The 14,580-nt window shown below is 35.8% G+C and overlaps 3 protein-coding genes across 3 annotated transcripts; all 3 read left to right on the plus strand.

The window, feature by feature from the left end:
* LOC105175469 (tricyclene synthase Oc15, chloroplastic-like) lies at window positions 209-3,481 on the plus strand. The gene is made up of 8 exons (XM_020698416.1): window positions 209-397; window positions 523-790; window positions 998-1,373; window positions 2,115-2,229; window positions 2,282-2,388; window positions 2,539-2,677; window positions 2,785-3,027; window positions 3,191-3,481. Exons 1-8 carry the CDS (start codon window positions 209-211, stop codon window positions 3,479-3,481), a joined length of 1,728 nt encoding a protein of 575 aa, XP_020554075.1.
* Window positions 7,061-10,493, plus strand: LOC105175470 (tricyclene synthase Oc15, chloroplastic-like). The gene is made up of 7 exons (XM_011097917.2): window positions 7,061-7,234; window positions 7,361-7,628; window positions 7,836-8,211; window positions 8,306-8,527; window positions 8,686-8,824; window positions 8,930-9,178; window positions 9,335-10,493. The coding sequence occupies exons 1-7, from the start codon at window positions 7,061-7,063 to the stop codon at window positions 9,623-9,625; spliced, it is 1,719 nt and encodes a 572-aa protein (XP_011096219.1). The 3' UTR covers window positions 9,626-10,493.
* Window positions 11,014-12,480, plus strand: LOC105175431 (transcription factor DYT1). The gene is made up of 3 exons (XM_020698511.1): window positions 11,014-11,606; window positions 11,706-11,882; window positions 12,096-12,480. Exons 1-3 carry the CDS (start codon window positions 11,433-11,435, stop codon window positions 12,165-12,167), a joined length of 423 nt encoding a protein of 140 aa, XP_020554170.1. The 5' UTR covers window positions 11,014-11,432; the 3' UTR covers window positions 12,168-12,480.

The following is a 14,580-nucleotide window of genomic DNA, read 5'->3' on the forward strand; positions in this document are numbered from 1 at the left end:
ATTAGGCAGAGCTAAAATACAAGCTAATGCAGCATGTGCAAAGTGCAAACTCGCGTACAGTACTAACGTCAATGCACAACCCCTATAAGCAAATGCACCCCATAAATCTCAACCTGACGAGTTAATGAGAACTCAAGCCAATATCTACATATGATCTTTCCAGTGTGTGCATTTTTCTAAGGTTCAATCCAGAAGAAAAGATTGTATCATGGCATCTTGCAGTGGTCTGTCACATTTATTCCTCCCTTGTTCTTTGAAAGCTCGTCCAGGATTAGCTCGGAGAGAGGAGAGGGAACCTGCAGTTGGCGTTGTTTCTGCCTATGGCGCTGGAAAACAGAAATGGAACATCAACACTGCAAGCGTTGCACCAACTTCTGAAGCCTCCAGGCTCCATCCGGTTAGTTTCCACATCAAAATTTGTTAATGTTTCTTCATCTTACTATATCGCGTCCTGATCAGCATGCATGCTCAGGTTTTCTCTTGAAGCGGAAGAAACTAATTATTCTTTTTATGTATATACAGGATAAATTGGAGATTGAGTACGAGCAAAAGATAGAAGAGATCAGGCATGTATTACAAACAAAGGGGGAAGATGAATCGTCAGAGAGTTTGGTCTTGGTAGATGCCATCCAGAGGGTAGGACTCAGCTCTTATTACGAGGAGGAGATCCAAACACTTCTTCGGAAACGTTATGTGACGAGCTGCGCCTCCATATACAAATACGACAGTCTCCGTGATGTTTCACTGCTTTTTCGTCTGTTAAGACAACATGGATACTGCAGCTCTCCAGGTTTCTAATTCCTTGTCTTTGCATTAAACCTTTTCAACAAGTATTTTCGAATCAATCTCTCCAGTCTCTTTTCTTTTCTTCATTTTAGCTTAGATTAATTAGAGAATGATCAGAAACAGCCAAAAGCCTGGAATCACTTCAAAGAAGTATTGACAAGCATTCTGTAACTCTTACAACTACTTCCAGTGATGTATTCTGTATGCACAGATGTATTCAACAATTTCAAGGGTAAGGAAGGGAGATTCAGAAGAAACCTGAGCCAAGACATCAGAGGATTGATGGAGTTGTATGAAGTGGCACAACTGAATTTCCAGGGAGAATATATTCTTGACGAAGCAGCAAGTTTTAGCGGCCAACTTCTCCGTGAATATTGCTTGGCGAATGTGGACAACAACATGTCTAGACTGGTTACTGGTAAGTTGCGGTACCCTTACCACAAGACCATAGCAAGATTGACAAGGAAAGACTTCCTTCAAGATGTTGAAGGCATCAACGGATGGGGAAAGACTTTGAGGGAGCTGGCTGTTATGGATTTGCGCAAGGGGCAATCTGTATTCCAAGGGGAATTAGCACATATTTCCAAGTAAGAGAACATGTCAAATTATGGATTTCTTTTTTTCTGATTTTTTTTTTTTCAAAATCCCTAAAAAAAAAAAAAAGAAAAGAAAAAACAAGAATTCTTATTTTCTCACACTTATGAATTTTATTGTTCTAATATTAAGAATTATTTTATAAAAATTGTTATGAGCACAAAAAAAAATGTGTATAAAGTTATCACTAAACACAATCAGTAATAACCTAGTGATAATAAATAATTATTGTCAATAAAAGTATGTTGTTCTTATATTTATGTTAGGGAAAAGTATTATTTTAGTCCGCTAAATATGCCTAATTTTAATTTTAGTCCGATAACTATGTCCATTTTTTTTTTAGGTCCAGTAACTTACGAAATTGCTTACTTTTAGTAGTTTGACAGATTTTCGAACAATTTTACCCCTATGAGTGCATATGAACTAAAACTGCCTTTCAAAAGTTGCACAAGGGTAAAATTGTCCGAAAATCTGTCAGAGGACTAAAAGTAAGCAATTTCGTAAGTTACTGGACCTAAACAAAAATGAACATAGTTAGTTGGACTAAAATTAAAATTAAGCATACTTAGCGGACTAAAATAATACTTTTCCCTTTATGTTATTCACAATTCTTGCCACTAATAATAATTCAATGACAAGACCAAAATTATTGTTACTTCATTAATATTAAATCTTGTTGTGAATATTGATCAACATCAACACTCAGAGGTTACTTAATTAACTTGTTAATGTAGGTGGTGGGATGAATTAGGCTTAGCCAAGAAGCTAAAGCTAGTGAGGAATCAACTACTAAAATGGTACACTTGGTCGATGTCAGCTAAAGCTAGTGAGGAATCAACTACTAAAATGGTATACCTGGTCGATGTCAATCCTGATCGATGACTTCAGCTTGTCGCTGCAGAGGGTGGAGCTCACTAAATCAGTTGCTTTTATTTACTTGATAGATGACATCTTTGATGTTGTTGGGACACTAGATGAGCTAATAATCTTCACAGAAGCCGTAAACAAGTATGAAAATGAAAATTACATTTCAGTCTCCCAAAAAGAGTTTCTACTCAGTGCTTCCTTCCAATACTTGATCAAATTAACTGTAATTAGCAAGATCATATAGTGTGGTGGCCATAATTCACTCATGTTTTATGTATTATTAATATATAGATGGGACTATGCTGCTATTGACATGTTACCGGACTATATGAAGATGTGTTACCGGGCTCTTCTTGATACCACAAATAGGATAGGCCATGAGGTGTACAAAAGGCATGGGTATGACCCCATTGACTCCCTGAAAACATCGGTAAACATCATAGCTTTCTGTGTCGATGATGAATAGGGATTATATCTATGTATATATAGAACGCCTAAGAATTTAATTAAGTAATGATCATCTATATGTCACTGCAGTGGGGAAGCTTGTGCAATGCATACCTAATGGAAGCAAAATGGTTTGCCTCCGGGGATTTACCAACAGCAGCAAAGTATTTGGAAAATGGAAAGGTGAGTACAGGAGTATATGTGGTGCTAGTCCACTTATTCTTTCTCTTAGGTCTTGGCAATGGAGGTAGAATCCGTTTGACTGATGTATCAGAACTTGCATCCTGTGTCGCCACAATTCTTCGTCTTTGGGATGATCTTGGAAGTGCCAAGGTATGTATGTATGTGATTATCTGTTTGTTCCTTTTCTTTTCTTGCTTCGTTGACTAGCTAATTAATGAGTTGAAAACATGATCACTCTGTCAATGATATGAACCCTTCAAACTTTCGAGCTCAAGTTGAAAACCAACCATCACGATATGGAATTTGTTGATAGGATGAACATCAAGATGGTAGAGATGGATCATACACGGAGTACTACAGGAATGACCATCCAGGCTTATCAATGGCACAAGCACGCGACCATGTCATTCATGCAATAGCAAGCGAATGGAAAAGCCTTAACAAAGAGTGTTTTGGTCTAAATCATTTTTCAGCATCACATTTTACAAGGGCTGCTCTTAATTTTGCAAGAATTGTCCCTCTCATGTACGGTTATGATGAAAACAAACAGCTGCCTGTCCTTGAGGAGCACGTCAAGTTTATTTTGTTCAATCAAACAGATTAGGATTAATTACTATCATATAAATGAAGAATATTGTACCTTGTCTGAATTTCGTTTCTGTGGAGGAATATTATCTTTTTCTGTAAGTAGTGGTGAAAATCCTCATCATTGTCGCTGTCAAAGAAAAAGAGAGAGAGTGAGAAACAAACTATTAATCAATAATTCTAGGAATTTGGTCTATAGCGAACCAAAACTGCAGTGGAAAGCAGTTTCGTGAACAAGTCAGCAATTTGGTCTACAACGAACACAAACAGGATTGACGAAACCATCCTTATAACAATTGCGCACAATGTGACAATCGAGAACTAAATGTTAAGTTCGCTAGTGAAAAACAGGATTTGGCATGATGTATAAGGCAATCCGATTATCACAGTGGAAACGGATAGGCCCATCAATGGAAATGCCAAAATCCTGAAGATGAAATGAAATCCACTTTAATTCACAAATAGTAGCTGCTCGTGAGTAATGAATTAGGCTTAGCGAAGAAGCTAAAGCTCGTGAGGAATCAACTACAAAAATGGTATACTTGGTCGATGTCAGTCCTAATCGATTATTTCAACTTGTCGCTGCAGAGGGTGGAGCTCACTAAATCAGCCGCTTTTATTTACTTGATAGATGACATCTTTGAGATGAGCTGACCATTTTCTCCGAAGCAGTAAACAAGTATGAAAATGAAAATTATTATACTGCAGTTTCACAACAAAAATTTGTACTCATATTTTCATTCAAATACTTGAGCAAAATTTTTTTTAATTTCTTGATGAAAATCAAATCAGACTCATGATCGATTCCCAAATAAATCGATTGAACTGTGCTAGTCCAACCTGATTTTAAAAATCTCGCATGCAACAGTTTTCTCATCATTTGGTTTTCCAATATCTTTCTCTCTTTCTGCCATTTGTCTTGAAAAATTTTATCCAGAGAATATAAAAGAATCATATTTTATTTTTATACCTTATTTTATGTATGTCTGGTTGTAAAATATCTGTAGCCATATGTTATATTCAGAAGCTTCATTTTATTCATGTTATCCATTAAAGTTTTGTGTGCCAATTTTTGTGGAGTGAAATAGGCATGTAAAATTGATGCGACAATTCAAATTGCCTAGACAACACAAGATCGACGGAGATATTTTTGTTGGCAATTTTGTTGTGTGTTCAAAATCGTGAATCACAAAACAACAACTTTTCTTTTATTACTTTTTCTTTTTCTCAGGGTTAATTTCTCTAACAAACAAAAGAGCAAAATTGTAAGTCAAGATGCGCAATGGACCGAACTAGGCTAGACCGGCTCAAGACCAAATTGAACCAATAAAAAATGAGTTAGATTGGCTCAAGCCCGCTTGGAACCCTAGGACCAGCTCAACCCAGTGGCCGAGGACCACCTAATCTTGAGTCGGGGCTGAATTGGGCCTGTTGGACCATTTTTTTAATAATAATAATGCATGGCATATAAGTTTCATTTTATTTTTCTAAACTAACTATTTTAGTTGCTTTTTTGTACTTTTGGAACTTTAAAAATTATTATCATTTTATTGTTCTATTTCTCGATTTTTAGTACTTTAATTCATTAATATTATTTATCTATTTTTTCAAATGTTATTATAAATTTTCTTTGAATTTATTATCATCTAAGTTCACTATATAATCTTAACTAATATTTTTTTCTAGTTATGATTTTTTTTGTGTTTAATTTATTATTTATTTTATTTCATAATATTACCATAAATTTAAGTAATTTTTTAAAAGAAAACTTCTATTTCATAAAAAATACATATAAAAAAATAGACACATTGGGACTTATCCGGACCTCAATCGGGTCGGCTCATGAATTGGGCTCGAGTTTATAAATAGGCCCAATTTGGGGCCATTTAAAGGTCCAAGACCACCTCAAGATCGGTCATAAACAGTAGTGAATTGGTCCTAAATCAGATTATTTTGGGCTGATCAGTGCAGGTCCTATACCAACTCAGCTCACTATGCACCTTGAATTATAAGAATAAATGAGCTTTGACATGACTAACCACTCAACACATTTTAATATGTATAATAGACATATTCGCAATTCATTATCACATTTAATAGCATAATAATAACACTATGGCTAGAGCCAATTTGTTACCTTTCATTGTTCAAAAGTTATATGCAACACCAACTACAATTGAGGAATTCAAAGTGTAATTAATTTTTTATAATATTTCAATTTTCTTAGATAGTAACTATTGTGAGAAGGTACAATCATAGGCTCATCTTTTTCATAAGTTAATTTTATGCATAATAGTTTATGTGGACCCATTTTTGTCACGTAAAATTTTTATTAATACCATTGAATACACTTTGCTCCTTTAATTATTCTTGAAATAGCATTCACCCCTAAGTGAAGAAGTTATGTAACACTTACCTCCTACCATTATATACTTCAACAAAAATTATTCTTATAATATATATTTAATGTTTTGCATGTTAAATTCAATCGGAAAAAATTAATTAGAACTAAAATATATTTAATTAAAATAAAAGTAGCAGGTTAAGCAGTTTAAATTTTAAAGATTAAAAATTAAGTAATAAATGAGTACAACAAATACATAAAAAACTTTCATTTAAAAAGTAGTATTAATTTGATAGTAAAATTAATTAAGTATCTAAGTATTTACTTTAGATTTTTTAGATAAAAAAGAGTAATTACATATCTATTTTAATTTCAAACAAAATTTTCTTTAAAAAATTTAACCTAAATATATTTATTCATCATTTTATACATACATTCATCTTAATTGGTTTGTAGCAAACGTTGAATTGAAAATTTGGTTCAATATTTCATACAACATTATTGAGAATTTCGATATTTCATACAACATTATTTCATACAACAGTATTACTGAGTTTTGGTTAATTGCAAAGAGTTGAGTTCAGAAAGATGTTTATATATTTTGTTTATAATTTATCAACATTTTAATTTATTTCCTTAATTCTTGTTATAAATCTAGTGACCAAACAACAAACGAACAATAAAAAAGCGAGAGAAAGCAGAGTCAGAATTTGCCAAAATTTCCACGCAATTCAATATGATTATACTAAACGCGCAACCTATGAGCCGTCAAAATTTAATTTAAATTGAGTTTAATTAAATTTGAATTAATTATATGACATGTACAATATATTAATGGTGTGATTGATGTATATGAAAAGAGTGATATATCATAGGACAAGTGTATGTGTGCAGTTGCTGACTTCCACGCTCCAAGTATATTGCACTTATCATATAATTGATTCAAATTCAATCAAATTCGATTTAGCTTAGAATTTTCAATCACACTTGCTTTATGATTGATTTAATCGATAAAATTTAATTTATGTAAAAATTTTCCCAACCTACATTAGGCGGAGCTAAATACAAGCTAATGCAGCATGTGCAAAGTGCAAACTCGCGTACAGTACTAACGTCAATGCACAACCCCTATAAGCAAATGCACCCCATAAATCTCAACCTGACGAGTTAATGAGAACTCAAGCCAATATCTACATATGATCTTTCCAGTGTGTGCATTTTTCTAAGGTTCAATCCAGAAGAAAAGATTGTATCATGGCATCTTGCGGTGGTCTGTCACATTTATTCCTCCCTTGTTCTTTGAAAACTCGTCCAGGATTAGCAAAAATCGGAAAGAGGGAACCTGCAGTTGGCGTTGTTTCTGCCTATGGCGCTGGAAAACAGAAATGGAACATCAACACTGCATCTGAAGCCTCCAGGCTCCATCCGGTTAGTTTCCACATCAAAATTTGTTAATGTTTCTTCATCTTACTATACCGCGTCATGATCAGCATGCATGCTCAGGTTTTATCTTGAAGCGGGAAGAAACTAATTATTCTTTTAATGTATATACAGGATAAATTGGAGATTGAGTACGAGCAAAAGATAGAAGAGATCAGGCATGTATTACAAACAAAGGGAGAAGATGAATCGTCAGAGAGTTTGGTCTTGGTAGATGCCATCCAGAGGGTAGGACTCAGCTCTTATTACGAGGAGGAGATCCAAACACTTCTTCGGAAACTTTATGTGACGAGCTGCGCCTCCATATACAAATACTACAGTCTCCGTGATGTTTCACTGCTTTTTCGTCTATTAAGACAACATGGATACTACATCTCTCCAGGTTTCTAATTCCTTGTCTTTGCATTAAACCTTTTTAACAAGTACTTTCGAATCAATCTCTCCAGTCTCTTTTCTTTTCTTCATTTTAGCTTAGATTAATTAGGGAATGATCAGAAACAGCCAAAAGCCTGGAATCACTTCAAAGAAGTATTGACAAGCATTCTGTAACTCTTACAACTACTTCCAGTGATGTATTCTGTATGCACAGATGTATTCAACAATTTCAAGGGTAAGGAAGGGAGATTCAGAAGAAACCTGAGCCAAGACATCAGAGGATTGATGGAGTTGTATGAAGTGGCACAACTGAATTTCCAGGGAGAATGTATTCTTGATGAAGCAGCAAGTTTTAGCAGCCAACTTCTGCATGAATATTGCTTGGCAAATGTTGACGACAACTTGTCCAGAATGGTTATTCGTAGGTTGAGGTACCCTTATCACAAGACCATACCAAGATTAACAAGGAAAGACTTTCTTCAAGATTTTGATGGCATCAACGGATGGGGAAAGACTTTAAATGAGCTGGCCCTTATGGATTTGCGCAAGGGGCAATCTGTATACCAAGGGGAATTAGCCCAAGTTTCTGAGTAAGAGAATATGTCAAATTATGGATTTCTTTGTTCCAAATATTGATTAACTTCTACACTCAGAGATTATTTAATTAACTTGTCAATTATCTAGTTGGTGGAATGAACTAGGCTTGGCGCAGAAACTAAAGCTCGTGAGGAATCAACCACCAAAATGGTATACCTGGTCGATGTCAATCCTGATAGATGATTTCAGCTTGTCGCTACAAAGGATGTCGCTCACTAAATCAGTTACTTTTATTTACTTGATAGATGACATCTTTGATGTTGTTGGGAAACTGGATGAGCTGACCATTTTCACTGAAGCAATAAACAAGTATGAAAATAAAAATTATTATATTGCAGTTTGGCAACAAAAAATTCTACTCGTATTTCCCTTCAAATACTTGAGCAAATTAATTTTAATTAGCAAGATCATGATCAGTATGTTGTCCATAATTAATCCCTCGTGTTCTACCTATTATTAATATATAGATGGGACTATGCTGCTGTTGACATGTTGCCAGACTACATGAAGATGTGTTACCGGGCTCTTCTTGATACCACAAACGACATAAGCCACGAGATTTACAAAAGGCATGGACACAACCCCATTAACTCTCTAAAAACATCGGTATACATACAGATCAAAATTTTTTAGAATATTTGATGATGATATATTCATTATATATATAATACTCAAAACATTTAAGTCTTGATCATCTCCACGCCACTGCAGTGGGCAAGTTTGTGCAATGCATACCTACTAGAAGCAAAATGGTTTGCCTCTGGGGTTTCACCAACAGCCGACATGCATTTGGAAAATGGGAAGGTGAGTACCGGAGTATATGTGGTGCTAGTCCTCTTATTCTTCCTCTTAGGTCTTGGCCGAACCAATGGTGGCACAATCAATTTGCCTGATATATCCCAACTCCTATCCTGTGTTGCTACAATTTTTCGTCTTTGGAATGATCTTGGAGGTGCCAATGTACGTATTTATTTCTCAATTCATCTTCTCTCTTGCTTAAGTATCTATTTGATGCGCAAATAATAATGATTGTCCAATAAATTGTACGAATATATATTAACCTTGGGCTTTTTATATAGATAGCTAATTCAAAGATGTTATGGAATTTATTGATAGGATGGGAATGAATATGGCACTGATGGGTCATACATAGATTTGTACATGAAAGACCATCCAGGAGTATCAGTGGCACAAGCACGAGAGCGAGCTGTTGATATAATAGCAAGCCAATGGAAAAGCCTTAATAAAGAGTCTTTCTGTCTGAATGACTTTTCAGCATCATCTTTCAAAAGGGCTTCTTTGAATCTTGCAAGGATAGTTCCTCTGATGTACGATTATGATGACGAACAACAGCTGCCAGTCCTTGACGAGTATGTCAAGTTTACCTTGTTCAATCAGACAACTTAAGATTACCCCAAGATAAATCAAGTACTAAAAATGGTCTGATATTCTTTCTGTGAAAGAATTCTGTTCTGTTTTAACTAGCAGTGAAACACTCATCCAAGTCGCAACTCCTCGGTTGATAAGGAGGGAAAGCGATAAAACAATCAACAATAAACTCCAGTGATTCGATATTGGTTCTTGTGTCTTTGGCAACTATCTCAGTTTCGCAGCAATCCCAGGTAGAAACTAGCAAATTTTACAGAGAAAGATAAAACTGGCAAGCTTTGCATATAATTCCTGATATTTGGACCATTAATTTCCACATCTTTTCGCAACGTCCAAACTTCTAATTCCTACACAAATCATCAAGAAGAGCACGGAACGAAATCAAAACTGGCATAATCCCTGGCCCTTCCATGCCCTCAACCATATCAGCCCCTCGCTCCAACTCCCCCATTTCACAGAACTTTGATCACAATATTATGAGAATGAACATCAGGCTTCACCTTCCGCTTTATCTGCATTTTCCTGAAGATCCAATCACTTTCTTCAGGAATATTTTGAATGCCCTGCCGACAGCAGGGCATTCAAAATATTTCACAGTTCTCTCAGAAATTCCTCTCCGGCAAATTGTCGAACACTCGCTTGGCATTGTCAAACATGCCCGAGCAGCCATACAGTTTGATGAGCTCGATGGTGTTCAAGGATTTCTGGGATCTCGCTCTCCCGGAAGAGTTCCTCGGAAACGGAGATGAAGACGGGACAAAATAATATTTATACCCGAGTTTATTCAATCCCTTCAAGTTCAGTGATTAGTAGTGAATTTGAATATGTTTCCCCATTTGGAAATGTAAATGGGCTGTTAGCTTGTGTTAATTTTTTTTATTCCGAAAGAAATGGGGGCTGAAGGATATATTGATTAACTTTTCTTTTCACCAAATAAAATGGTGCAAATTAACCCACCATATAGTCAACCCATTTTTACAGATTACACTTACTAATTGTCTAATACGTTTCCGAACGTAACTTTGACTACTTATTTAACAATATTTCTTTTTTTTATAAAGAAAAAGGTAGTATGAATATGTATTTTTGTATTGTATGTACAAAATAAATGGAATAACAAGTACATTTACTTTTGCACCTTAAAAGGGTACATAGCTCATCTATTGCTTTGATTTGGGTTCTCAAATAATTGGTATTCATATGCTGATTTTCAGTTTGATGAACAAAGCAATCTCATTTCTGAAGAAAAAAAGGGGAAACTATGAAAAGAAGGATATGCTTAACTGGAGAATAATGTAATTGATGAGGAAGCTGACTTCTGCCTTGACAGCTATCCCCTCCCTCTCTCTCTCTCTCTCTCTCTCTTCTCTCTCTCCCCATCTCTTTCTTCCTAAAAACGAAAGTGTTCATCTTGTGAATACCATTTATATAAACCCAACTCCCACCTCTCAAGAATTGAGGCCCTCCCACCAGAAAACGTTGTCTTTGGTTCTGCTTTCCATGGATTGTGTAAAAACTGAATTTGATGATTTGTGCATAACTGAAGACACAAACAACGCGAGTAGGATGGATAAGAGGAAGCACATTGATGCTCAAGATGATGATGATGATGATCAGGACCGCAAGTACATATCCAAGAACCTCAATGCTGAGAGAAGGCGGCGCAAGAAACTCAGCGATCGACAACTAGAGCTTCGCTCCTTAGTCCCAATTATCACCAATGCAAGAACTCAAAACCCCTTTAATTATTTACATTTCCTATTTGGTGTTGTTTCCATAATAATGAAATAAATTGTTCCATAACTGAGAAAGTCTGTTGATTTAGATGAACAAAGCAACCATAATTACTGATGCAATCACTTACATTGAAGAGCTACAAAAATCTGTGGAAGACCTCACTGACCAACTACACCAAATGGAGGCAACTTCTGTTGCTGAGGAGAACCCCAACTTCAAAGAGATTGATGCAGAACAAGGGATGAACAAATGGGGATTAGCAGTATAATTCTAGTGAAAAATCATACCTTCAACATGTTACTTTTATTTCTTTAATAATATTCTTGACCACTGTTTTAATTCTTTTCATTGATGTCAGCAGCCGGAAGTTCAGGTAAACCACATCGGTGGGACTAAGTACTGGATTAAGATTGTATTCCAGAAGAAGAGAGGGGGGCTTACTAAACTAATGGAAGCTATCAGTGTGTTAGGATTTGATATCACGGATACAAGCATTACCACCTCTGATGGAGCAGTTCTTGTTACTTTGTCTGCAGAGGTAAAAGCCCTACCGAATATTTCATCTGACTCTCTGTTCTGTCAAACTATGTCAATCCAAAGTTTAGTCCATCAGGCGTATTATAAACTCGGAAAAGTTCAGAGTACTTTATAATACTGCATTGTTGTAACTAGAAGTTAGAAATCTAATACATTCTTTACTAAGTCCATGTACCCAATGAAGAACTTGTTTCTGCTGAACATAAACTTCCAGGGAATTCACGGTGGACTGTCCGAAGCTGACAAGATCAAAAAGTTCCTCCTAGAGGTTATTGGTAACATCTAGATAAGTTACCATTCACAACTTGACATCATTGAATCATTGATCCTGACAACAACCAATAAGGATGTTTGAAGATGGAGTTCCATGTACGCGGGATGTGCTCACAATAGTACTCAGTTTGCCGGAAGCTGACACATTGATGCATTGGGTCATTAATTTTCAACAGGACCATTTTATTCATCAATTTTTCACAACTAAAAGAATTTAATGAAGTCTCCTTCATCTTCAGTTAGCTTACGACTGTAATCAAGAATTCATGATTTTTTATTTTAGCAGCATTCAAACTGCTCCATTCATGTGAACCACAGTGCTGATTGATTGACTAGATATTATGCATGATTTTTTGTCCACTTACAAACTGTTGTGATTTGGACACAATCTGACTAAATCCCAATTGAAAGTCATAACTTGAGCTTTTCTATGGGAACTAGCCATGCTCGTGAGAAATGCACTTGCTTCTGTGATGGAATCTCAAAGCAATACAAGTACTGGAATTGAATAAGTACTGATTCTGTTTATATCCCAGCTGTCCGTTTGAACTCAAATTTTTTAATTTACAATTACTGTAAAAATATGCAACAGTGAAGCAGTTTGCAGAAAGACCGATCTCTGTTCTTGACTGTTGTCTTCTTCATTAAGTTGGAATCGAAGTTCAAGAAAGTTATAATGGTCTCGGTTTAATTAAGCTTCCCCAAGAAGCACCTACACTTTGTTAGCAGCAGATCTGGAATAATAACGCATTCCATGGTCCGTACTCATCAGAGACTGTAGATTGCAACATTTTAAGCCTTTCCTGCATTTTCCCATTTTAAACTTGGTATATAATATGTTCTTCGATGTACCTCTATATGACCCAACAAAGCCTTGAACTTAGTTCCCCCACACCAAAAAAAAAAATAGAGTAAAACTGAAAGACTAGCATAAAGACAACTAGGATCATGAGTAAGGATGTACCTCTATATGACCCAACAAAGCCTTGAACTTAGTTCCCCCACACCAAAAAAAAAAATAGAGTAAAACTGAAAGACTAGCATAAAGACAACTAGGATCATGAGTAAGATATGCATAGACATTTAACACAAATGGTGCTTTCCAGAAACATTAAGACCCACCACAGATGATTTCCAGGCAATAATTTGTCCTATATACTATGTTTATGAGTTGGGGAGAGTCTTGATTTATTAACAAGGCCAGCCAAGAGGACAGAACAAACAAGACACTGTTCACTCCACCTGCAAATGTACCTTCAGCATCTCAAACCATATTTTTGAAAGACCACCTTTTTCCCTCGACTTTAATCCTTTACGTTGTTCAACCAACAAACCTCCAATCACTGATTGATGAAAATCTTCCTCTTGAATTTTCCATTTTAGACCAAACCCTGTTCTTGAATCCACTTACTCCAACCAAATCTTTGTGGACTGTAGACCCAAAGGTAGTAATTTTGATCATTGAAACAAGACTACTGCCGTTTAAAGCTTGATTAAGAAACTAAATCTCGGGGCCCCCAGGTGAAATTTACTGCAATGTCAATTGATGACATGTTGCAAATCTGGGGTGCAATATACCCCAGAATAGTTGGCTTCGACATTTCTATACCATCACTCATGTTAATAATGGACCTGCCAGCGAAGACGAGAAGTCAAAACAGCTGTTTGCTTCCCCCACACTGTAATTCTAATTCGATTTATGGTAAGTTCATGATTTTGCCAACAAGGACTCGCCTTTAAATCTTATCCACATTTTGTCACATTCAAGTGAATTTAGTGGAATTTATGTGCACAAATCATATGCCATTTAATTATAATTCATACAACTCTATTCAAGTTCAGTGAACTCGTAATTTCAACATTTAAGCTTTTCTTGGTTATTTTTCTTCATCACCTGAAGAACTCAGCAGATTTTAGACGTTGCTCTTCACAGTGATTCTACTGGACGTACAACGCAGATGACTCGCTTAGTCAGGACATCAAATGATTATCGTCGAAGCAGCAAAGATGAAGAGAATTAGAAATCCCAGAATCTTTTCATTTCTTTTCAAAACTTTGTAGTTAGTATCCAGATTTTTTACAACCACCCTTCAAGCTTCTACATTACAGAAACACTCCTCCATCTCAGTTTCCAAGTCTCAACAAATCAAACACGAAATTCCAAGACCAGATCAACAAAATGAGTTCACATCAGAAATTGAGAGAGAGAATTCAGACTTTCATCTCTGAACTTCAAACCCAAACTCCTTCCTTGGATTCTTGTCCAGCAGCCCATCTGCATTGCAAAAACAAGCGAACTTAGCCGCCTGAATATAATCCTCCTGACCAATACTTACATGGTAGTAAAAAATGAGTAATAATTGTATACAAGAAGATAAAATCTGTAGAAGAGAAAGAATATACCTTGAGGATTGCAAAGAGGCTTC

This window comes from Sesamum indicum, linkage group LG12 (assembly GCF_000512975.1).
Source record: "Sesamum indicum cultivar Zhongzhi No. 13 linkage group LG12, S_indicum_v1.0, whole genome shotgun sequence".
In the NCBI taxonomy this organism is placed as follows: Eukaryota; Viridiplantae; Streptophyta; class Magnoliopsida; order Lamiales; family Pedaliaceae; genus Sesamum; species Sesamum indicum.

Bases quoted from the DNA above. Each gene is read 5' to 3' on its own strand.
- LOC105175469 (XM_020698416.1), top strand. From the start codon at position 209: ATGGCATCTTGCAGTGGTCTGTCACATTTATTCCTCCCTTGTTCTTTG. The intron at 398-522 runs GTTAGTTTCCAC...ATGTATATACAG, and splicing joins AAGCCTCCAGGCTCCATCCG to GATAAATTGGAGATTGAGTA. The intron at 791-997 runs GTTTCTAATTCC...CTGTATGCACAG, and splicing joins TGGATACTGCAGCTCTCCAG to ATGTATTCAACAATTTCAAG.
- LOC105175470 (XM_011097917.2), top strand. From the start codon at position 7,061: ATGGCATCTTGCGGTGGTCTGTCACATTTATTCCTCCCTTGTTCTTTG. The intron at 8,212-8,305 runs GTAAGAGAATAT...TCAATTATCTAG, and splicing joins GAATTAGCCCAAGTTTCTGA to TTGGTGGAATGAACTAGGCT. The intron at 8,528-8,685 runs GTATGAAAATAA...ATTAATATATAG, and splicing joins TTCACTGAAGCAATAAACAA to ATGGGACTATGCTGCTGTTG.
- LOC105175431 (XM_020698511.1), top strand. From the start codon at position 11,433: ATGAACAAAGCAACCATAATTACTGATGCAATCACTTACATTGAAGAG. The intron at 11,607-11,705 runs GTATAATTCTAG...TGATGTCAGCAG, and splicing joins TGAACAAATGGGGATTAGCA to CCGGAAGTTCAGGTAAACCA. The intron at 11,883-12,095 runs GTAAAAGCCCTA...ATAAACTTCCAG, and splicing joins TTGTTACTTTGTCTGCAGAG to GGAATTCACGGTGGACTGTC.